The sequence below is a fragment of the Herpailurus yagouaroundi genome, unplaced genomic scaffold, assembly GCF_014898765.1.
Source record: "Herpailurus yagouaroundi ecotype Mexico unplaced genomic scaffold, PumYag 162, whole genome shotgun sequence".
Classification (NCBI taxonomy): domain Eukaryota; kingdom Metazoa; phylum Chordata; class Mammalia; order Carnivora; family Felidae; genus Herpailurus; species Herpailurus yagouaroundi.
Window position 1 is genome coordinate 32,354,490 of NW_024412403.1, and position 26,028 is coordinate 32,380,517.

The 26,028-nt window shown below is 37.2% G+C and overlaps 1 protein-coding gene across 9 annotated transcripts in view; it reads right to left on the reverse strand.

Moving 5' to 3' along the window:
- Positions 1–26,028, reverse strand: part of ROBO1 (roundabout guidance receptor 1) — a 1,150,898-nt gene that overhangs the window by 50,276 nt on the left and 1,074,594 nt on the right. For all 9 annotated transcript variants that reach the window (XM_040484208.1, XM_040484209.1, XM_040484213.1 and 6 more), the window contains 9 exons: positions 22,284–22,489; positions 20,429–20,510; positions 20,090–20,258; positions 19,821–19,987; positions 14,132–14,253; positions 12,972–13,203; positions 11,892–12,013; positions 8,711–8,882; positions 3,621–3,818 (listed from right to left, as the gene is read on the reverse strand). In XM_040484208.1, the coding sequence (XP_040340142.1) occupies positions 3,621–3,818; positions 8,711–8,882; positions 11,892–12,013; positions 12,972–13,203; positions 14,132–14,253; positions 19,821–19,987; positions 20,090–20,258; positions 20,429–20,510; positions 22,284–22,489 (1,470 nt within the window). The remainder of the gene's footprint in view (positions 1–3,620; positions 3,819–8,710; positions 8,883–11,891; positions 12,014–12,971; positions 13,204–14,131; positions 14,254–19,820; positions 19,988–20,089; positions 20,259–20,428; positions 20,511–22,283; positions 22,490–26,028) is intronic.

The following is a 26,028-nucleotide window of genomic DNA, read 5'->3' on the forward strand; positions in this document are numbered from 1 at the left end:
GGAGGGAGGGAATGAAGGAAAAGGGAAGGAAGAGAAGGAAGGAACAAAGAGAAAGAAATGAGGAAGAGAGGGAAGAAAGAAGGCAAGAGCAAACTGAAAGGAAGAGAACCATAAAACTGAACTGCCAAGAAATGCCTGACACCTTATCACGTAAACAGTGTAATACTATGTTTTTATCATTGTGGAAATTTGTGAATGGGAAAAAATGGGGAGTTTTAAACTTTAATTTCTCTATTCTAGTTCACATGTAGAAGCCTTCTCCGAGTAGGCTGAGCAGTTTTTAAACGTCACCCCAGAAGCTAACAACACAACAATAACGCCCCACTGAAAGCCTTCGTTCTCTCTGCAGTTATAAATCTTCACCTCGTCAATAATGCCTGAAGTTCAACTGCAGACCTCAAAAGTGGCAGCCTTGCCTCCCCCACTTTTCCCACCTCCTCCCAAATGCTGGGTGTTGGATAACACCACTAGTGTTTCCATGTCATTTCCTGGAGGGAGGGGGCTGACTCATTTCCCAAGCTCTTCGCATTAATCGAAAGTAAACACTGACCTGGCAAAGACAGCAAGGGAACCTACGCTGCTTTCTTGAAGACTAAAGTTTGTGTCTGAGAAATCCTTAAGTCACACAAACTAGAATATCGATTCCTTATCGTGGATCATCAAGTTGCCAAAAAATATATTTTCCACTTCACATATGAATGTCTCCCAGAAATTTACTTTGGGATTAGAGCCTTTGGGGCTGCTAACTGTTAACGCTGGGGCATGTCGCACAATTGTCACTTTTCACCAAACTGTTTTATCTCTGAGCACACTAGAAGGAACAAAAACGAAACCCTCAATGCCGTGTACCCAATTTACACACTGGCCTTCGTTTGGAGCACAGCCGCGGTCTCCCGGGCTGTGTTTTCTTTCAGTTAGGTCTTTTCAGAGAGTCAATGTAATTTAGCTACAATCAAAAATTCAGAGTCATAGTAACAAGTCTTCATAAATAACAATAATAATAATAATAGTAATAATAATAATAATAATAATAATAATAAAAAGTACATTGGAAAGTGAAGCTATTCAAGTGCCTGAGCATTAATTTGCAGTCATAAGGACATAGCGACAATATGAAAGCTCCTTGTCTGTACTCTTAGCTAACTGCCAACCCAGTTAAAGGAACTGAAGGAGAGATGAAAAGAAGTCCATCTAAGTGAAATTTTTACAGCGTGTACCCCAAAAAACAACTTAATTTTCAAAGCCTCTGATAATACAATAATCTCTTTTTACCCAGTGATGCTGGTGCACCATGTGAATGCATGTGGAAAAGGGACATGGCATGTTCCAGCATAGGGTTTATCTACAGATAAATGGGGGTGGGGGGTGTTTAAAAATGCTCACTGTCACCCAAAGTCACACTCTGGCTTGATGGTTTATAGGGCAATAGGTTCTTTCATGTCTATTTCTTTGAAATGCTTCATCTCGTTTTTTCTTTTAATTACTGGCATTGTTTTGGCAGAGACAATTTAAGGTTTCAGGATGCACTTTTTTTTTTTTTTTGAATTGCATGGAAACAGAATTATGAAAAAGTGCCAACAAGGCAAAATGGGAAAGCTGAATCGAATGCTCACCAATTACATTTGTAATTATGTTCTATGATTTCTGCTTTAACACAAGCTAGTTAAAAGGACAATGATATTAGTTTAATAGGTTTTGCACAAAGAGCACATAGGCATCTGCCAGCATGCTTAAAGTACATTAGTGGAAGAAGAGAAATTTCAGAGAGGAAGTGGGTTTCATGTCACATTTTTAGATTTCAAGACAATACAGAGCATTCAATTGTTATGACTGTACAGCTACAGCACCTTATGGCACTAAGAAGTACAAGATTCCGGAGAATTCAAGAGAGTCCTCATCTGCGCGTTAATTAAATCACTTATCCTCTTCAAGCTGGATTTCAAAACACAGCTCCCAACACCCCTGCCCCTTCCCTGCCCCGCGACACAGGGACACCCGCAAGCCCCTTCTCGGCATTGCCATTTAGTCAAAGGTTTTATATGGTGACACATGTGAGGGACATTGTCCTGCTTTGTATACATAATGAGCGCCAGCTCCCTTTGCAGTAACCTCCAAGCTCTCATTTTCCATTTCACAGGCAGGGATACTGACATTTTGCTTCATCTCTAGACAGAATACATATCTGAAAAAAAAAACATTTTTAAGGATGGTAATGCTGCAAGTGTACCTACATAGAATGCTGCACACCCACAGGCAGGAGGCACATTAATTTATTTTTGCAGCACGGTGATGAAGTTGTGTGCACTCTTTCTTGCCAGGATCCCTTGTGACTGAGAGCACTAATATTTTAGACTGCTTCTCCAGGCTGTTTTATAAGTGTACAGGGACCGTCAAGAGAACTTCTCATTGAGAAAAGTTCTAGCTAGCACCACAAATTCTGACTTTGCCTATAACTGATTAGAGAAAGGGCTTAGCCAAGACACTTAGGAAATGTTCCCTTCAAAAATTCTGTTGACGGTTTTCTAAAGGGTGGTGATGGTGAGGGGAGGGGATGTGTTTATCGGTAATTCCCTTTAAATTTGCAGCAAAGCAAAAGTGTTGTCTTAGATTTGCATAGAAGCCCTATGACTAGGGTGAATGTGTAACGTGTCATATAAACCAGGGCAGTTTTAAGAGCAAAAAAGGAGCAGTATAAATAATTTAGTTGGACTAAAGACATAAATTGGGCCTCTCCCCAGATAGCCAGAACCTTCACTCACACTACCTATAGCCCATATCAAAGGCCCAGAGTTGATGAATATATTTGTTGGGAAGGTGAGGGCAGGGAGGATTATTTGCCTGAGAAGGTTCACACATCTTATCAAAGAGTAAAAAATACAAATCACCAATGTACAGACTTCAAAGGCATGTATGGCGAAGGTGTCTGAAAATTCTTGGTGTACTCAGTTCATCCATACAATTGTAACTAACAGAAGCCAGGTAAACTCTTTCTTTTAAAACTATCAACACATTTGTAACGAAATCCCCACCGCTAATTAACGGCGTATCGATATTCAACTCCCCAACTTTAAATACAGCAATAAAAGAAATAAAATAAACACTCCTCTCTGCAAATGGAGGCACATCATTTAGCTGGGCATTCCATGTTCAGTAAGAAATAACTATCTGATAGACCATCAGAAAGAATCATAAAATAATTAGTTTACAAATAATCTCTTCAGCTTCACGAAAACAACAGCACTCCGTTTAAGCTCAGTGCAGAGCTTGTATTTATAATTCCTGGGACAACGAGGCTAAAACATTTCTTCAAGAATGTAAAACCATGGAGTAACTCCCCCAAAGCACAGGAGACGGTATAACAAACAAGGGTGGACCTACCTTGGTGAAATCTATTTTAAAGGAATTGAGCCTGAAACGGATAAACCCTTGTTGGAAGTGCTGCTAATCAAGAGGAGTCAACGGGTGGAGATGACAATACAATAAAAGCACTTTTGAAAACCTTTCTATATGAAAATAATTTACTACAGGAGATATATAGTCATGAATATTCTGGGGTCACAGATTAAAATCAGGAGTTACACAAACATATTACAAAATGGAAAACGTCGGAAAGGTAGTACCTTTTCTGATACCCGCGTAAGTACTAGTCAGCCCATTTCTCTTCTTGCGGTGTCGATAAAGCCAGATGCTAAACACCATGAGGATGATCCAGCAGGCTGCCCCGATTCCGGCAATGAACGCTGGCTGCTTCACCACATCGGAGATCTGCTGAGCAAGGCTGACCTGGTCTTCAGGCGACACAGGGTTTCCATGAGAATCTGAAATGCCATCTTTGGATTAATGTGGGTTTAAAAGTCAATGAGACAATGAATGGATACTCATCTAAGGTGGCTATCATTATTTTGTCAATTTTTGAACAGTAATTTCTGTCTTTTATTCTGTGACATCCACCTCTGTTAATTAAAAAAGTCCAGGAGATTGTCAGCAAAATTATATTCACTTTATCTTCATACAAAACACATATGATACGGTAATTTTATGGACTATATTTAAAAACAAAGACAATGGCGCACAATTTCTATTTTTTACTCCAGAAAACTCTGCAGCTTATTGCTAGATGAACTTTCACAGGTTACTGCTGAGATAAATACAAAACTATAAATCTAAAAAGTGAAATATGTCACCAATAGTATATAAATAAGGAGTATCAAATAAGTTGTATAAAAAAGATATAAACTGCCTCAGACTTCTATAGGTTTTAAAATATTAACAAATAAAAGGTTATTTCCCCTTCTTAAGGTCTATATTGAAAAAAACAGTGTATACTTTCCTTGTCCCTATACCCCGATTGTATAGGCTATTATTTTCAGACTCTAAAATGTCTTATAAACACATTATTTGGGCCTATGTTCAAAGGGTCTATAAAATTTAGTTTAATATAAAACCAAAGAAAAATTAAGATAATCTTACCACTGAAATAACTATGAATAATATTCCTATTTTTTAAAAGTAATCTCTATACCCAACATGGGGCTTGACCTCACAACCCCGAGATCAAGAGTCGGATGGTCTACTGAATGAACGAACCAGGTGTCCCACAGTTTTTTTTTTTTTTTCAAGTCATCTCTTTCTTTTTAAAATAATAGCCATGATCACCAACCGATATAAGAACATTAAATATGGACAAGAACTATCAAGTGTTACCAAGCCAAAAAGGTTTGTGTTTTGTTATCTCAATTCAAGAATTTGAAATCCATGGGATTGATGGCTATTCAAACGTACTTAGTTTTGCATTCATGTTTAAACCCACCACGATTCGTTGTCTAAGCCCAGCATTCCGTCAAGTCACACAGAGCAGTTAGCAGAGCCTATGGAGAACTGGACGCGCTGTGCTGTCATCAGAGCCATGCCCTACTTCATGGGCTCTGACTTGATGGCAACACCCAGGTGGCCCAGTGGGCAGAATTCCCACCAGTGTCTGAAGTTTTAATGTTCCTCCCCCACAACATCTGGTGAAACAAGAAGGGTTTGTCCATTTCATCAGGGCTGGTGCTTTCTTACAGTCTGAAAATGTTCTGGTAATGAACCTGTTTTAAAATAGAAACATTTTGGGGCGCCTGGGTGGCTCAGTCAGTTGAGCGGCCGACTTCGGCTCAGGTCACGATCTCGAGGTCCGTGAGTTCGAGCCCCGCGTCGGGCTCTGGGCTGATGGCTCAGAGCCTGGAGCCTGCTTCCGATTCTGTGTCTCCCTCTCTCTGACCCTCCCCCGTTCATGCTCTGTCTCTCTCTTTCTCAAAAATAAAACGTTAAAAAAAATTTAATTAAAAATAAAAATGATGGTAGGGGCGCCTGAGTGGTGCAGTCGGTTAAGCGTCCGACTTCAGCCAGGTCACGATCTCGCGGTCCGTGAGTTCGAGCCCCGCGTCGGGCTCTGTGCTGACAGCTCAGAGCCTGGAGCCTGCTTCAGATTCTGTGTCTCCCTCTCTCTCTGACACTCCCCCGTTCATGCTCTGTCTCACCCTGTCTCAAAAATAAATAAACGTTAAAAAAAATAAATAAAATAGAAACATTCGTTCTAGTCCAAAATTCCACCCCCCCTTTTTTTTTCAGAAAAATAACCACGATAGCTTATTATCTAGGAATAACATTTCTCCAACAGAAAAAAAAAATCTACAGATGATTTTTTTCTTAGTAGATGATATTATGTCCCAATAAGACATTGGTTAGACAAATAAGCAGCATTCGGTGGCCAAGGAAACAGTCTTGTGAAAGTGCCACCCCTTTCTATGTAAAATGGTAGCTACATTGCTACTCACAGGTGTGTGTGTGTGTGTGTGTGTGTGTGTGTGTGTGTGTGTGTGGTGTTATTATTATTTTTTTTACCTTTTTTTTGAACAGAATCCCAGATTTTATTCTGTGGAGGGTCAAGCCAGAAAAGCCTATTTTTATAAATTCTCTCAGTTACCTGCTTTCAACAGTTTGTTGACTGAATGTTTCATTTCATGTTCCAGGCTCTTTTATCTACAGTTATCGTAAAAGCACTTCATCCTCTGCGAGTTCACCAAGCAGACCTATTCTTTTTTTTTTTTTCCTGATACACTTTTTATATCTACTAAGTTTATAGATTTCATGGCTATTTGTGCAAGGTTAAGTTGGGTAGCTTCAGATTTTATGGAGACAGCTAAGAGAGGTTCCATGCAAGCGACCAGATGGGCTTAAGAGAATAAAGTGTGGTGTGACTAATGAATTAAAACGGCCACTCTGTATCTCAGTCTTTGTCTCACTGCAGCTGAGGCTATATTAAGATATGGAAAACTGGAACACATTTATACTTTCAAGAAAACCAATTTGACCCTCAAATCCCTTGATTTAAATCTTAAATAAATAAAATTACACATGGCCCTTTCCCAATTCAGCTCTGAAAACACAGGACTAAAATCACATGCTACAAAAGTAGGTAAGTGACATCAACAATGTATAAGGTCATCATGGTGTAACTTATAATATCAATTTTAATAAGTTAGTACTGACACTTCATAAAAGTGGGCAAGTGAGTAAAAGGTCTATACTGAGACTATTTTTCCCTTATCTCACCTAAAATTGCATCAAGTAATTCTCTTAGTTTCCTGTATTACTTGGAATTTTGTAATAGATGATGCTGAAATAAATCATGAAACTATTTCCACCTAAAGGTTGCACATGTAATCACTGTTTAAAAAGATAATTCCCAACTCGAATTCTGGTCCATGGCTCTGGCGGATGGAACAAGCTCCCCTCTGAAGGTTGGAATGTTATTTCCATAGCATAGAGTTTTCGGGAGGTAGCTCCCTCACCAGTGACTTCATTTTGTGGTGTTCCCATTCATCTATTTGGAATCACGTGACTTGAGTCCTGGGCAGGAGGCATGCACTATTTCTAGATCTGCACCATTAAATCCTCCCCTACACTATGTGTTTCTTTTTCCTTCTGCTGGCCTTGGGTCAACCTTGGAAGCTCCACGTTAAATAAAGCTAAGCCTCATCAGCCCCTGACCCTCCATGTCTACATGGAACAGGGTCCTACCCCACAATTACTGCACTTCAGGTGGACTTTATTGTGTTATACCACAGGACTTCGGCAAGGACATCTACTAGAGAAGATAGCATTGTCTTAACAACGGAACAATGATAGCAGTTTCCAAATTGAATGTAAAGCTTATACAACACAGTTTATTCAAAGCCAAATGTTTCTTAATTTTGTTTTGAAATAATGTCTTGAATGTCATCAATTATCATCCAAATGCAAAAATACTACGCACTTATCTGTGAAGTATAAAAAATGGATATATCTGATCCTTGTCCATAATTTAGAAATGGACATAAAATCTTATTAATGCTTAACTTGGGATCTGAAATGAACTGACACAATGTTGACTGGGCTCTCAGCACCTTTTGTAATTTAAATGTAGCCTCTTAATATTGACACTTTTCTTTTCCCTTTCCATTTATAGTTGTATTTGTTGCTGTTTTGTTATTATTTGCTTTACATTTTTCTAGTAACCATTTACTAATTTGTATTTTGTATTCATGCGACATTGACTACAGGAGAGTGTTGTTACAATGCTTCTCTGCTAAGTTTTCTTTTTTTCTTTTAATTCATCTAACCACTTTTGAAGCACATATTGTATTTAACTATCTAAGTAATTACCATATAACCATATTCACATTCTCTTTGACATTTGAATCTATCTTTTGTTATAAAAAGCAATTAACATTTTTTTTAAATTTTTTTTTTCAACGTTTATTTATTTTTGGGACAGAGAGAGACAGAGCATGAACGGGGGAGGGGCAGAGAGAGAGAGGGAGACACAGAATCGGAAACAGGCTCCAGGCTCTGAGCCATCAGCCCAGAGCCTGACGCGGGGCTCGAACTCACGGACCGCGAGATCGTGACCTGGCTGAAGTCGGACGCTTAACCGACTGCGCCACCCAGGCGCCCCAGCAATTAACATTTTAAACAGACACCAAAAACGGGGTGCCTGGGTGGCTTGAGCCCAGGCTGCCTTGGCTGAGCATTTGGCTCTTGATCTCATAGTCTGTGGGATCGTGCCCCTCATCAGGCTCTGCACTGACAGTGTGGAGCCTGTTAGGGATTCTCTTTCTCTCCCTCTCTCTGCCTCTTCCCCACTCTCTCCTATCTCTTTCTCTCTCAATATAAATAACAACTTTAAAAAAAAAAAACAACAGACACCAAAATGGTAAATATAAGTTGCATATTGCTTAAACTTCTAATACCTAGTGTAACTTTTTCATGGGAATTTATTTTTTTCATCCAAATCACTATAAATTCCATGAATGTTCAGACTGTCTTTCGTACCCGCTGAGGTATCCTTGGTTCTCAATTAATAGTATTTGTTGAATAGACCAAAAAAGAAAAGAAAAGGATAGAATTAGGATGACAATGAATGCTGACAGCCTTTGCTTAAAATACAATTTAAAATGTGTGCTCGGCTAAGTTTTAGTTGTGATATATATTATATACATTTATGTAATCATAATATTATATTGTCTATTCTATATTTACATAATTATATACTTGTATATATTTTTCTGCATTTATGAAATATATTGTTGTAGCTCTATTTCCAGCAAACCAACCAACCAACAAAAAACAAAGGCAGGACAATGGATACAGCGACAGACTGTCAAAGCGGATCTGTACTGGCACTCACCTAACTGGATGAACTGTGGCTCGCTCTTCACCCCGGCCCCGGCCCCAGTGCTGGCTGCCACCTCTATGCTGTACCGGATCCCAGGAACCAGAGAAGGGATGACCACAGAAAAGGTGGAACCATCTACTGTCTTGTTTATATGATATCTAGTTTCATTACCCAGACACCAAACCTTTAAGAAGAGAACAAGGAATGTTAAGCTGGTAAGCTATTTAAGTGAACGCAAAGATCAGCATAGCATTTCAGTTTTAGACCTAGACCAAGTTCAGACTCATCATGAACCTAATATAGGATGCTGCAAAAGTCATTTTTCCCTAGGATCTAGTTCTGAGAGGCCTCTCCCCGTCAAACCTCAGGTTAGCAGTACCTTCAAAACCTCTCTAAATTGTCTCATATACTTTGAAAGGATTATAATGGGAAAGTCTATACATTTTTGCTCAAAGACACAGGTTCTTATTATCAGTCCAAATCAACAGGGTGTTTTTTTCTTTTTAAACACCTAGAAATTATTTGCCAAAAAGGCTTTGCAAAAAGCTGTGTATATCCAGATAAAGATCAATAACTTAATCTAAAGTACCTTTGTATAAATATGGCTATTTATAACAAAACTGGACAGGGGTACCTGGTTGACTCAATTACTACAACATGTGACTCTTGGTCTCTGGGTCCCAAGTTTGAGCCCCATGTTCAGTGTAGAGTTACAGAGTTTAGTGAAAAGTAAATAAATAAAACTGGATACAAGGAGAAAGGGTCTTCCTAGGAGTCTACTCAGCCTGTGGTGTGTGAGTCTTTGATAACATATATGAGACAATGAAAAATAACAACACATATTTGAAAGAAAAATATTCTCCCAATAAGAAAATTAGTGTATAGCTCAATAACTTTGATAAGGATATTTGTGACGGGAAATTATTTTAAGGAAATTAAGATATTTGAACTACACAGTAATCCTTAATTTAAATTTCACTAAAGGATTATTTAATCAGAGTGACCCTCAGCAATGCTCAAGAAGTAGGATATGGTGCATGACAGCATTTGGACTCAGTTGCCATAAGAAAATGGTCCATGGAGTAGTAAAACACACTCTCTATTCTTTACGATGTCCTCGAGCAAGATGTAGGATTAGTTTCAAGTAGCCTATTGTCTAAACTGTAATACGGAATGGGATTTAAAATAAACCCAAGAAAGAGTACCAGTGTCTCCTATCATGTAGGCAACCACCATTTATTTTTTTCTTTGGAGGTTAACGTTATTTTAATATCGTTTCAATGCATAACACCAACAAATGGTCAGACTCTATACCAGGATCTGACCATTTGGAAATAAAGACTCTTTTGTGATTTTTTCCTCCCCCAATTACATTACACAGCTGAACCAAAGCCACAAACTGATTTTGTACCAGTCAATCAGGTTTTCAAAGGCATTTTATTATTTTAAATTGACCATGAAGTTAAGTGAAATCCACCCTTTTGCATTTCTTCTGGAGAGAAATGAGCTTTGGCTCTTAGGGGAAAATGCCTACATTACACAATTTTACTTGAGAGCTGAGACATCACCTCATTTTAAATCCTTAATAATCTCTATAACAGTTCATTTTTCTGGACTGAACCATAGCATCCTGTCACTCCCCAGTATTGAGATAACCTTGATATTCATGAGAAAACACTTACATCGTAGAGACGAGTACCTTTTAATGACTCAATTACACTAGAAGATCTAATTTGAAGTATCTTAGAACATTTGAGGGGCATTCACAGCACTATTTTAAATACTATAAAATGTCACCCTTTAAAAATATATGCAAATTTCATAAAGAGGTTTTCAGTTTGTTTTTAAAAATCATTTTAAGAAAATATTAGACCTAAATTAAGCTCAGTATATCTAGTGGTTTTACAAACCAATTTGCTACTCAAAAGAACACTGATGGTCTTTATTTGGGTCTTACCAAGTGTGCACATTAGAATCACCTTGGAAAGATCTACCAAAATACATATGCAAGTGCCCTATCAGACCTATGGAATCAGAATCTCTCAGAATGGTGGTCAGGTACCTATACTTGGAAAATGAGTCCACAAGTGATTCTGATGTTAGTATGCAATTGCCTGTAGAAGATAAATGTGTTCACCTTTTTAACATCATTTTCCTATCAATGGACACAGACTAAAATATTCACATATGTGAGATAAACTCGTATCACAGTTTAGATAGTAACTAGAAAAATACTCAGGTATCACGGGAATACAAAGCCGTATCTACGGAAATACATGTTTTGCAGTTAAAATTCTTCTAGTATGTAATATGTTTACACATATGTTGGAAAAAAAGACCTGTGAAAGCGATTTTCTATTGAGATTCCCCTGATTCAATCAATCACTTCTTCATTTATCATGGATCATTAAGCCTTTCCTATAATATAGATTCATTGATAGGCTACATCTCATGACCCTAAATTAGTTTTTACTGTACCTTGTCATGCTTGAAAATATTTGCTCAAAATCTATGTAAGACTCTTAAATTTAATGACTAAAGCCAATGACTTCACAGGTAAAAATAATTTTCAGAATATTAGATTAAGCCACTTGACATCTTATATTTTTAAAATTCATTTAAACATACATAAATTTATAACTGAATCTCCTCTGAGACAGGACATTTTCCTTTGAAACTAAAACACAGTTTATAGAAAAAAAATTTTGTGCACCTTAAAATAAGTTTTCCAACTTAGCTCCAAAGTTCTAAAATTTCAAATATGTTGAAAAAAACATAAAGCAAACCATGTTTAATAGAATTTGACTCATAGGTAATTCATGGGGCAACCAAATCCTGCAAAATATATTCAAGGTATTTTTTAAGGTAAAAAAATTACTTTTTTATTAGCATTCATAGTTGCTGTTTGTGTGAAATTACATGGACCTATAGATTTTGTGACCATATAGATTACTTCTTTTAAATTAACTGTTTCTTCAAATGGCTGGAGAAAGAATTATTCCACAATTACTGAACAGGAAAGTATTTTTCAAATAATTTTACATGTTGCTCCATTGACCAGCAGATGGCGCCAAATATCCACAATTTAAACAAGCTTTTTCTGTGTGTGTGTTTTTTGTGGGTTTTTTTTTTTTTTTTTTTTTTTGGTAGGGGGAGAAGGGTGTCCATCAGTAAATTACTATATATGTATTACCTTATACTCTTGGACCATTCCGTTTTGAGTGTCTTCTGGAGGCGCCTGCCAACTAACAAGAATTGCAGTTCCATTTCCATCATTCTTTGACACAGTTACACTTTGGGGTGGGGCACTGGGTGCTATTAAATTATTTTAAAAAGTAGGTTATGAATATATTAGAGAACACTGGAAGCAGACACAACATTTAAAGTCAAGTAGTAACTATATAAAATCTATGTCAATATATGCATATGTCTCATCCAAGTCTGAATCGTCCCAAATGATTTAAGTGTCTCCTCAATATTGCTAACTCTTTAGCTATTGAGAATTTTCCATAACCAAAGTTACATAGATTATCTCCACAAAATATGCCAGGAAAATTCTTGTTTCTCCTACCCTATAACCTTAGTCTCATGTTCTCCTTACAAACGTTCCAAAGTATAAAGGTATACATTAATCACCCATGACATTAACTATATCCTTATCATGTATGTAATAAAAGTAATAAACACATTTTACAGAAAATTCTGGTTTTATTAAAGAATATGTTTGTGACATTTAACCTTTCTGTAAATAAGGGTTTAAAATTCCAGTTATAGAGTAGCCTATCGTACTGGTTTTTCTAGAGCTGAGCGGTTTCCATAGACATGAGGCATAAGCATAAAATACTAACCTCAGAGAGTCCTGGGAAAACCAAGTCAATACTCACCTTATTTATAAATCATTACTCAAAGTAACATTCAATCAGTGAATGGAAAATAATTAATGGGAAGTCAAGCACATTGAGAACAAGTTTATCTTTAAATGTGAGTTTTAGTTCTGAACAATTGAGTATGTCCTATATATGCCATTAAGTAACACACAGTTCAGTTCACATTTGCACATTTTTACAGAAGCCACTATTAAAGCAAGTCATATGTTACGGAATTTTCATCTTCAGAAGCTCTAACTGAACAAATTCTATTAGCAAAATATAATGTTCAATATCAAGACAGTTAAAAATTAGTGTCAGTATTAACATTAACATTTCTTCAATTAAGTTAATAAAAACCTAACAAATATATTGCAGAGCACAGTAATCACACATTTCATACTTGCCTTCTTCTAAGGTCTTTGCGAACTTAATTTCACTATCTGCTCCTTGAAATTCATTAAAAAAAGGACGAGCCTTAATTTCATAGTTGACTCCCTTTTTGAGATCAGGGATAACCACGCTATTTTTGGTTGGGGTCCTCACTTCAAAAACTAACCACTCCGATTCACCATGGTTGGCTCCTGATGGCCGATAAAGAATTTTATATCCTTGAATATACTGAGATTGTTGGTCCACCTATTAAAAGGACAAATAAAAATGTAACCATTTATATCTTTTTATTGGTTTATTTAAAAATTATGAAAATTAAATGTGACAAAATGCAAAAAATTCTATCTGGCTTCACTTTATAGTTTTCTAGTTTATATAAGATAGAATACTAAAAATGAATCACTATCATTTATAATGTATTCACTTTTCAGCTTAATATATTAATATTAGATATTAATTTCTATGGTTTGTACAGAAATGTTAGGCATCATGACAGTTCTGTGATAGACATCTAGAGCTATGTCAGGACCAAAAGGATGAGAAAATGTGTTTCACCACTTTCTAATTTCAAACATTTACTTAATACTACCTAGAAATATTTCTAAGTTTAAAAAAAATATGTGGTAATGATCCTATCACAAGTTATATATTTATAATTAATATTCTGTGTTTCTTTTCTTTGAGAATGATAAAGTTTACTATTAAAGTATAATAGAAAATACAACATGACACTTTTTTTTTTGTTTAAAGCCAGTGCACAGCTACTATAATAATCAATACTTACATTATAAAGTTGTCATTGGTGGAAAAGTGGTCAACTATATGTGTGTGTGGGGGGTGTGTGTGTGTATATATATATATGTATATATATATATATGTAACTATATATATAACTATATATATAACTATATATATCTAACTATATATATATATAACTATATGTAAGTATATATATATATAACTATATATGTAACTATATATATACAAGTATACACATGTAACTATATATATAACTATATATATAAAACTACATATAACTATAACTATATAACTATATATATATATATATATATAGTTATAAGCAATCTGTTCCGTAAATACATTTTTTTCATATAATGATCCCCCAGGAGTCATCTTATTAAAACTGAAATCAAATATTGCAACAATGACTCACTGTCCAGTGTACTTCGATTGAAGAGGAAGAAAGGATGGTGGGGTTGTGCAGGTGCAGTACAACATTTCCCAATTCTCTCTGGACCTGCTTGTGATCTACTCCCTGACTTGTTGGGGGAACATCTGCAACAATCCAAGAAGATTGTGTTACATCCTCCACAATGTAACTGACTTGAATGAAAACATAGTGAAACAATCCTTTCATGCATGGCAACTCTCAGAAAAGAAGAATCATTCCAACTGTGAAGTTAACCCGTTATTCAGAAGAAAACAGGAACAGCTTGACGTTTTCATTAGCAAGTAGATGATGGGAGGGAGGGAGGGAGGGAGGGAGGGAGGGAGAGAGAGAGAGAGAGGGAGAACAGCAGAGGACAAGTAGAAAGCAAGAAAGAGCAGGAAGCAAAAATAACTATGACACAAAGCAGCATCTGAAGGCGCTTCCTACCATGTAATGATGGCTTTCTTGCCAAGCATGAGAGTTGGTGCAATCCCTCTGAATTTGTTACAAAATTCTTAAAAAAAATTTTTTTTTCAACGTTTATTTATTTTTGGGACAGAGAGAGACAGAGCATGAACGGGGAGGGGCAGAGAGAGCGGGAGACACAGACTCGGAAACAGGCTCCAGGCTCTGAGCCATCAGCCCACAGCCTGACGCGGGGCTCGAACTCACGGACCGCCAGATCGTGACCTGGCTGAAGTCGGACGCTTAACCGACTGCGCCACCCAGGCGCCCCGAAAATTCTACAGTAATCTTGTGTATGCAAGAAAGGATCCAGAAATTGCAAGAGTGGATGAGAAATGAAAAGAATGGAAATGTGGAAGTACAAAGCAAGCACAAAAAGAAAATAGACACCTCACATCTTATACGATGAATTTAGATATCCTCCCCAAAAAGATACATGGTAAGTTATTAGTACCTACAATGGCGGATAGAGAAGCCACCAGTGGAATGGAATGGAATAAAATGAAATAGAGTAGAGTAGTGTAGAGAAGAGAAGAAAAGAGAAGAGAGAAGAGAGAAGAAGAAGAAGAAGAAGAAGAAGAAGAAGAAGAAGAAGAAGAAAGAAAGAAAGAAAGAAAGAAAGAAAGAAAGAGAAAAGAACAAAATAAATCTGATGAGGAAAGAGCACTTAACATCTATTTAACTGATGGTTTGCTTTGGTTCATTTATTGTATCACTGTACAGAAGGTTTAATAAAAAGTTCTCAATCTCAAGAACACCAAAATTTAAGAAAGGAGACCTCAAACAAAGTAAGAATTAAACTACTACAAGTGTTCATTTATGTTGCACTTTATTTTTCCCCAAAAAGGAGGGGCTTTGTTCAAGTTACTAAAGTCTCTACTCAATAAAAATTGCCCATTTCTCAAAAGGTTTTCCAAATACATATATTTTGCTTTGATTATAATAATAAAAGGGAATACAGGGTGAAGCAGGAAAGAAAATAAATAATTTTTTGTGGCCAGAATTCTTTTTCTCATAGTATTATATGTTGGCATATACATTCCAGAATATTGACTATCCCATAAACAACAGAAATGATAATTTTAGTTTTCCAAATTTTAGTTTCAGTCTTTAAAGAGCTTACTCTCAACAAGAAGCAAAAGATATGTATATTAAGAATGAGGCTGTCCAGTATTACACTGTATGTTAACTAACTAGAATTTAAATTAAACCTTGAAATGACAAAAAAATGAGGTTGCCAAGGTCTGATGGACTCCATGGAAGGCAAGCGAACAGAAGACAGATCGAGAGTGCTATTTCACACTCTTAGATACAATACTCTTGACTGTACATATATTGGGCCTATCAATTAAGCTTATAAAGAAGCAAGATGAGAAAAACAATGGAGATAATATTGGCTTCTCATACTTTATCATCACTTACAAATATCTTTGGCTAACACTGGCCCTCAGGCAACTAATTATCACAGCGTTCAGATGAAAAGCACTTGTCTATCACCCTTCCATCTCAGGACCTCTCTCTTCCCTTTGGGTTTCTATTGCTCCCATGACTTCAACTACCTTCTATCTCTAGGGTAAGAGTGAAGTCCTGGGAATAAGACAGACTTGGGCTTGCACCCCAAATCAGCAACTGATCAGCCATTTCACTATTTTTCTGTTTTCTCACATGTTAAATGGCACTACCGATGGTGTGGACATCTGAGGACGGCTGGGAGAACTGAATTTCGTTAAGTCATATGAAGTCCTCGTCTTGAAGGCAGGTATTGGGTTAATCTGTGTGAACCCAGAACGCCTAGCACGGAGCCATACATACAGAATGTGTTTAACAAACATTGGGTGAGTTAAAGGGAATTACTTTATGAAAAACACATCATTATGTCAGCTTCTAAACACGGTCCTCTCATATGTAAGCTTCTATCCTCAGGTGTTTTTGAGTTGATCCTGTTACTGTTCTTGCTTGTCCTCTTTCTCCTCTTGGGAAAAAAAAGAAAAGGATTATAATGTAAAAGGTCCTTCCGAACATTCAGAACTAAACTGGGAGGAAATTTTGGATTGTAATTCTATCCAGTTGCTTCCCAAGTGTTGGAATTTATACACAGTCTCTGAAGAGAGACGACCCAGGCCCCGCTTCATTATTTACAATGACTGAGTTCTTATTATCTATACCATACCCATGCTGTACATGCTGTGTCGCTGGACCTATTCTTCAAAGATAGGGCTCAGAATACTATGCAAACAGGACACATGGACGAAGCACAGTGGTTACAGGAGCAGCAAGCCCAGCATGCCAGCAACGGCCCACACACCCACTACTCGCCCGCGACTCACGGCATCTTCCTTGCAGCATCAAATCCTGTTTTGGGGAAGAGACATCTCGATAGCCGTGTGACAAGGCTCTAAGCCCGGCTGTGAAACGGGTCTACCTGAGTCCTGAACTGGAAACTAGGCCTTGTACCTTTAACTGCGACCCAACTCCTTCATAGGAATCCCTCTTTGGGGAAGACGTATTTTTGCAGCCATGTTACTGAAATGGCTACAGACACTATGACTGTTCTCTTAGGAATCAATTTCCAACCAATTGCAGCCTAACCTTCAGCTGGGCTTCAGGGCATCTCAAACGCAGTCCGAGAACTAGACAACGAAACCTTCCGCAATGTTCCGTCTACTCCTTGGACTTGTTTTGGCAGCCCCACCAAGTATCCTCACTGTCCTCCTCTTAAAAGTCTACCTGAAAACGTAGCGCTCAAGAGGAGCACATCATTCCATTCATAATCTGACCAGTTCAGGGTAAAGGCAGGAGATGACTTGATCCAGACGTAGTTCTGCTAATTCCAGCTAAGACTACGTGTGTTCTTTTGGCAAATACAACACTCAATTGGTCAGAGGTGTTTTAACGGACTTCAAAACACTGAACTCTGTCTGCCCCCACCACCCTGACACACATGTTCTCCCCCTTTAGGCCTGGGGTCCTCAGTTTGTCTTTCTACAGCTAACGTTTAAAACGTTAAGTTTGAGGGAGGAGAGGGTGGGTGATGGGTATTGAGGAGGGCACCTTTTGGGATGAGCACTGGGTGTTGTATGGAAACCAATTTGACAATAAATTTCATATATAAATAAAAAAAAAAAAGAAAAAAAAAAAAGAAAACGTTAAGTTTTAAATTCGCTCCATTAATCTTAATCTTGTCAGTGCTGACCCATCACTTCAGTCTGTTGAGATATATTTAATTCTGATGCTCTCATTCTGCAATCTCGTCTTTCTCAGTGTTATGGCATCTGCAAAGGTTATCAACTTCCTTTATTTTTAGTCCAGACAGTGAAAGAAACACAAGTCCAGTAACAAATTCCTACGGTGTAAAACAGAAATGAGATCTGAGTCTTGGATGCTCATAAGCTGATGAATCCTTGTCCAAACCTGTGGAGTACGGATTTTAGCTGCATGTTTTAGGTGAGGAAGCTGAAGTTCAGGAGAAACTAACTGGCTCAGGGTTGCAGAGCTAACAGGTTCAGGAGATGAGACAGACACTCCTGATTTCAAAACCGTATGCCTACCTCACTGTACCTCCAGTCTTCCCACTGACAGGGGTTCATCCCACTTACGTTGCTCCACTAAGTCAGTTAAAATGTAAAAAGGTTTAAGTTAATTTTCAGATTAAACGTTAATTGCCACATCATTTACAAATAAGGACGTTTATTACAAGACAATTCACAGGAGTAGGTAATTGAGTAGCAGTCAGTCAAAACTTTCACTTAGAGGAGTCTCCTAGGTAGAGACCCGTGTACTGGGGACAGAAATTTAAATTCACTTTACAGCTGTCAAAGGGTCTGCATTCTTTATAAATGTGTATCTAATATTGAAAACCTCAAACTGCATTAAGGCAAGATCCAAGAGTCCTAGCGTTCCTGATGAGGTGAATCATCAGAGCAAATATAGGCATTTGGGTGTGTTGGACTCATACAGCAAGAGACAAATGTGGGCACGTTCTGCAACTCCATTTGCTTTCTCTGTAAATTCTGGAACAAAAGGTCCCTCAACAGAGATTCCTTATATACTCATTAGAAAAGACAAAACATGCAAAATGGTTGGCAGACCCTCTCTAAAATCAGGAAAAAGTAGTTCAAGTCTTCCAATTTTGTGTGCACAACTTGTTTCTACCACTTTAAGTAAGTGACATTTTTTCCTTTGAAAAGGTACAACTCAAGATTGAGACATCACGATTCCTCTGTCTGTTGAGAAAATAACTGTCTATTTCTAATCACTACCATCTAGAATCATCTTTCTTTTTTAATATAAGGATAACCATACTTTAATTACGATGACAATATATCTTTTAAAAAGTTAAAGCTTGATTCAAATCATCTTTTTATTCATCATGTAAATTTTACTCTTCTTAAAGCTTTAAAATAACAAGTGGAGTGTGGTGGTGGATAGGAGATAACCTGCTGAAAGCTAAACATGATTTTTATTCATAAAAGATGGTAAAAAGCAGTACATCTAGAATGTGGCCCAAGTAAGCAGATTTCTAATTTCAAATGTTTTTTAGAAGTAGCTTCTACATATTCATTTTCCTTTTATCTGTTTCTTTAACCCAGCTTTGACCAAATGTACATGACATCATTTAAAAGTTTAATATATCACAGCTCATATAATTGACAATGAAAGACAGGCCAGGCAATGCACAGACCTAAATTATTTTTCCCCATGCTTTATAGGAGGTTGACTGCACAGCTGAATTAAGAACAAATTCAAGTTTATCTTCCAAATCTCTCTTAAACTTGCCTGATATTCCACAAAATATTACTTGACTAGCGTTGTGATATTCAAAACTCATCCAGAAATTCATGAGCGCTAATCTCAACACAGGTGAAATTGACTCAATCTTAAACACAATTATTATGTGATTAAGATTTTACACCCACATATAACCATATCTAAAAATCAAGAAATCAAATATAATACAAAAATACATAGTATTTTTATCTCATTAGATTATGATTCTATAAAATGGGAAACCCTGCTCTTTCTTATCAATCTCATCTTGGAGTATGTGGTACAGAAAACAATAAAGTTTGCAGACAACGTGTTTGTGTATTAAAAATTAATTGAGCAACTCGAAGAACAGATCTATATTATGTATGCAATTGTAGCATTATGCAGTACAAATTACTGGCTTATAAAATTACATCTAAGGACAAGTAGGTGTCACAAGGTTGAGTAAATCAGTATTTACCTTGCGTTTTCACTGGATCTGATATCTGGCTTGGATCACTAATTCCATATGCATTTGCCGCTCTCACAAGGAAAAGGTAAATTGCATTAGGTTTTAGTCCTTTAATGGCGAATGTTTCCGCTTTCACATTCTCTGCTACAGTCTGCCAGCTGCTACCAGATGCGTGGCTGAGGAAAGATACACAAGTTAGAACATGCATATTTAATGGTAAACCAAAAAAAACAAAACAAAACAAAAAGACCAACTAGGAAACATCATCTTTACTCTACCTGAAGGCTTCTATAATGTAAGATGTTGGAGTTGCACCTGAATTCAAATTTGGTTGCCATGACAAGGTTACCGTATTTCTGCTGACATCTGTAACTTCAGGTTTTGAGGGGGCACTAGGGATTAAATTTGGGTCAGTGGGTCTTGGAGGCTGAACTGGAACTCCAAATTCTAATCAAAGGGCAAAAGAGGACAGATGTTTACACATACACAGATAAGCATGTAAAGGTAGCTTACACAATTATACACCTCTTCAGGCATCAGAACATCCACTTTGTCCATTTGCCAGTAAATAAACAACCTCCTTTTACGCTTTAAGGCAAAAATGCTGTTTAATTTACCTTGGACTTCAATGTAAGCACTCCATGTTGCCTCGCCACTGGGGGTTGATGCAATGCAGGTGTACCGACCTGTGTCACCCAGCTGAGAAGACAGAAAATAAATATTTGGAACAATCGAGAGCTCAATGGGCTGCAAAAGCAATGATAGGTTTGTATATGTCCCATGAATATGGATAACTACATTAAAATTCAATAACTAGAAACTTCCTCTTAATTGAATATATTTTTACTGAATGTAAAGGAAAATATTACATGAATACAGAAAATAAGATTTTATATGGTTATTTTAATTGTATAACAAAAATATAATGTGTAATTGCTTTACCTTATCACTATTTTCAGTGTTAGGGACAATAAACAATGAGGTATTCAAATTCAGTGCATTAATTTTAATTAGTAAATTATATCTTCATATTCAATGTCACGTGGTAATCCTCATAAAGTTTAGCCAATGACTATTCTTGCTATTTCATATTTTATTAGAGTTACATCCATGTGTCTATCTGAGATAAACATATAGAAAAAGGATAAACACAAAATGATTTCTTCTCAAAGTATTCACTCTTTTTTCCCATTTTATTTTTTTCAACCTGTGACTGAAGGCAATTTTAATAAGTATAAGGTCAAACCTCAGCTCGAATGAATGGTCTCTTTCCCTTCTCAAGACTGAATGCCAGAAAACAAACCGGGGTCACATCTTCAGCTTTAAAATGATCACTAGTAGGGGTGGCCTGGGTGGCTCAGTTGGTTAAGCATCCAACTTCGGCTCAGGTCATGATGTCACGGTCCATGGGTTCAAGCCCCATGTCGGGATCCGTGCTGACAGCTCAGAGCCTGAAGCCTGCTTCGGATTCTGTGTCTCCCTCTCTTTCTGCCCCTCCCCTGCTCATGCTCTGTCTCTGTTTCTCAAAAATAAATAAACATTAAAAAAAATTTTTTTTAAATTATCACTAGCATAACGAACCCATACACCTTTGCTTAATTAAGGCAGTAACTCTATCTTCGAGTAACATTTGATAAAGGAAGAATGTTGCCATCTTGCTCTGGTAACTGCAGGAACAAAACTGCAATCGTCCTCACAAAGAAGTACAACATATTAACTTTCATGGCACGTAATATGAACTCTCATGCTCATCCAAAACTCCCAAGAAGCCACCCACAACAGGCAATAAAGCGAGTGAAATTTATGTTTATTGCTGTCAAAGCTGTTCTTTCATATGCCTTGTGAGCTTGTCTGATCTTGACCTAAAAGAAAAGGCAAAATCAAAACAAAACAACACAGTCCTGAAAGAACAGGTAGGGAGGTGTGATGCCCTGGGAAGGTAAATCCCTAAATTGTTCTCATAGACTTGAGGGCTTTTCATCATTTCACATTCTGATTTGAAATGTGCACTCAGTGTGGACACCTGCTACATAGTTTTTGTTTGCATGTATAGTGTTCTGTCTTTGCAAAATGTGGAGCCAAATATTCACAGAGAAGAACCGTTCATGGACATTGTAGGTAAATGGTACTGGAGAAATATCTTTGAAAAATCCTTTATGGAATGACTGCATTATACCACTATCTGGAAGGCATTTTTTCTCCCACAAGTTCCTGTCTATTTTCTTCAACACGTCTCAAAAATATTTTTTCTCCTTAAAACAAACAAAAACTACCCCTTACATTACTTGCTATGAGCTAAGTTTTGAATCAAATCACGTTAAATATATAAAAGAATAAAGCATCAATTAAAAATATATTAGTATTATTATTCAGCATTTCATTGGTTCTAAAACGTGAGACTTCAGCACCAGTTGCTGGAGGCAAAAACCAAAGTGGATCAAACGGGAAACGCAGGGGGTCATTTTAAGTTACCTTAGCATATCGGATCTGCAGCACTCCTGTCTCCAGCTGTTTGATTCGAGAATCTTGGGTTGAAACAAGCACTCCATCCTTTCTCCAAAGAATCGTGGGTGCTGGACTGCCTGTGGCCACACAGCTGAGCACTAAAGTACCATCCACGGCCACAGTCTGATTCACAGGACCTTGTCGAATGACCGGGGGAGGCCGGTCTGCAATCACTGCCAGAAGAAACAGGAAATGGATTTCTACAACTGGAAGCAATTTTCTAATCATCCAAGCAACAGCAATTGCTCTAGGCTTTGAAACAAACTAATTAAACAAGTAATTAAAGTAGGAGCCATGCATTATTCAGAATGCATTTATATGATGCTTTGGTTCAGGACATAAAAATGAGATACAATGCACTCCTTTCCAATGACCCACAACTGCCTGAGCATGCTACTCTGTCAAGGGACCTCTTTCACTTAAGAGTCTGAGGAGGAAATAAGAATTGTGGACGGCGAAGTATATGTATAGTGGTGAAAAGTGGAATGCTGTACTTTTTAGACATTAGAATATGTAAAAATAAAACACAACAAATAACCACCTACCCCAAGGAAACTAATGAGACAATATTTTCATAAATGAACTAAAGTCAGCTTGCTATCTGATAACTGTTTTGTGCCCAATGTAAAAAATTATGGCATCATACCAGCATGTCTGACAATTTTGGATTCAAATAAGTGCTTTAGACTTTCATGACTTACAAGTCAATACGCCTGATCTCTACCTTGGAATTCTATTAACAGAATACATGGGTAAAAATTTCCTAAACCTAATGAATACATAAAAAACTGAAAAAGTGCCCAAAATCCACTGTTAGTAGGCTAATCCAAAAATATAACTCAAGCCAATCCCCTAACTTAAAAATACCGTACTTTCATCCTGGAATTACCAGGGCCTGAAAAACACTTTTGCAAATTCTATCACCTTGTAGTTTTAATGTACTATGGAAGGAAACAATGGAAGGCATTTTCATAGTAAAAAAAAAAAATGTTCTTATTATATGAAAAACTAAAAACTTTATCTCAGGTAAGGAAGCCATTATTTAGGGGAAAAATCAGAAACAACGGCAGACTAACTAGAAGAGCTTGCATTAGAGAGATGTTCTCAGTTCTCATCCCCTGATTAGTCAATTCAGGCGAAACTCCATAGATGGTGTTTTTCGTTATGACTGAAACCTAAAAACTAGGTGTAAGAAATTTTTGTCATTAACAAGCTATAAATTCTGAATATTAGCTAAACATTTTTAAGTCACAAATACATAAAACACAGTTTTAAGAAGTCTCCTGATTAAAAGCAACTGGTTACCAGAGTAACCAAATTTTGCATGCAAGAATTTGCCAAGCTGGATGCGTCATGTTCAAAGTTCTAGGCACCAAAGAGTTTCACAAGCTGGAGTCACACGTCACTTTGTTCTTCATTTACCATGCAATAATTATTAGTTTTGTGCGTTCAATTTAAGCAAAAACAAGAAAGCAAGAGAGTGAAACCAGTGACTGCCTTTTCACTCCACCCTTGTGGTTCTCTACCAGCCTTGATTACTGGTATGAAATTTGCTAACATCAGGGAGGCGTGTTCGCAGGCTGGAGTTTGTAACCTGGCAGGAGTGTTTCAGGGACTCCACAGATGAAAAATGTAAGTCAGTTAATTCCTTTGTTTATAACTGTTTCATCTTTGCAACATTTTCTGCTGAGATTGGCTGAAATCAAATTAGAGGCCCCTCCTGATAAGTATGAAAAAAGAATGAAAGTGTTTTATTGCATTGGGTTTCATAAGATTCTACCACCTGTGTTCCCTTGATTATAAGAATGAATGAATATTTATTTCTAGACATTAATTAAATTAGTAGCAGTGTTTCTTTATTACTGATTATAATTAAATCCAGTAATGGAGTGGCTTACATTTGGTAGTCTTGTTATATTTAGAAATAATCCAATATCTGGGGGGTTATTCAGTTTCCTGTATCTTTATAGTTCTTCAATGTTTGTATCATTTTTAGCATCATTCATACCTTCCATCCTATCCCAACCCAGTCTAATGATGCTGTTTCTCTGTCATTTATTTCTTCCTGGTTTATACTGGGTAGTTTACAAAAATAAAGCAAGAGAAGAGGAGTGTAGTTAATTATCAGCTCCATCTGTCATGTGTCTTTGGGCAGCTTCCCTAAATTCTCTAAGCCTCCCTTTTTGTTTGTTTGTTTGTTTGATCTGTGGAAGATAATAACATTCTAGCCAGCTCAGGGGATTGCTATGAAGATTTAAATGGAATAACAGATATGAAGAAGCTGTGCTAATTGCAAAAAGCTAGAAACATATATGGATTATGATACTGCCATTTGCCCTTTTCTGTAAAAACCTGATAGATAGGTAAATCAGAGCTGAAGGAGTTCATTAAAGCAATTTCACATTTTTAGGTAGAAAAAATGAAATACTCTGTGTTGTCACAGAGTAGAATAAAATATTGATGACACCTATGTTTCATTTCATCTCATCTATCATTTATGTAAACATAAATTTACACAAACTAAAGAGTGTAGTCCATTTCTTTAAAAAAATATTTATTTATTTTGAGAGGGAGAGAGAGAGCGCAAACAGGGCAGGGGCAGAAAGAGAAGGGGAGAGAGAATCCCAAGGAGGCTACCTGCTGTTGGTGAGGAGCCCAACTGGGGCTCCATGTCACAAAACATTAGATCATGACCTGAGCAGAAATCAAGAGTCAGACACCTAACAGACTGAGCCACCCACGTGCGCCCCTATAGTGAGGTCCATTTCTGAGTCAAACCTCCAATTAAGGCTCTAATATTTTACACTGGTATTATTAGAATGAATTATCAATATTAAAATGAATTTTAAGGAGTGAATAAATGCATCTTAGAGGAATATGTAGCCCTAAAATGAAAATGTTCCGTAACCGTGCTATCCAACACAAAAGCCAACAGCATCCATGGATCCCAATCATCTGAGTGCAGCTAGAGTAAATGAGGAACTAGACGTGTAATTTTATTTAGCTTTAAGTAATTGAAATTCCAATTTAAATAATCTCATGTGGCAGCTGGCTACCATACTGAACAGTACAAACTTTTGTTGTTTTTTCTTTTAATTTTTTTTCAACATTTATTTATTTTTGGGACAGAGAGAGACAGAGCATGAACAGGGGAGGGGCAGAGAGAGAGGGAGACACAGAATCTGAAACAGGCTCCAGGCTCTGGGCCATCAGCCCAGAGCCCGACGCGGGGCTCGAACTCACGGACCGCGAGATCGTGACCTGGCTGAAATCAGACGCTTAACCGACTGCGCCACCCAGGCGCCCCCAAACTTTTGTTTTAAGTCTCAGTTCTGCTACTTAGTATCTGTATGATCGGGGCCTACCTTTTCACCAGTCTCTGCCTCCATTCCCTGATCTGTAAAATGAGATGTCAGATTTGAAATTGTTGATATGCGAAAAGATGGTAGCATTAGTGCCTGGCACAAAGGAAGCACTGAATAACTGTAACTTATTATTAATGAGCATCAGTATGGTGGTGATCGTGGTGAGAATACTGCTGGTATAGGCAGTGTCACAGGTGGTATAGCCCTGTTCCAGCAGAGTTTATCAAAGCTATCTTTTCCACACATTCATGAAAAATATAAAGGTCCTAAACAAATGAGACTATGTCATCAGAAGAACGATTTGGTTACTTCAAAAGCGATGATCATAAAGACTATGTTAATACATG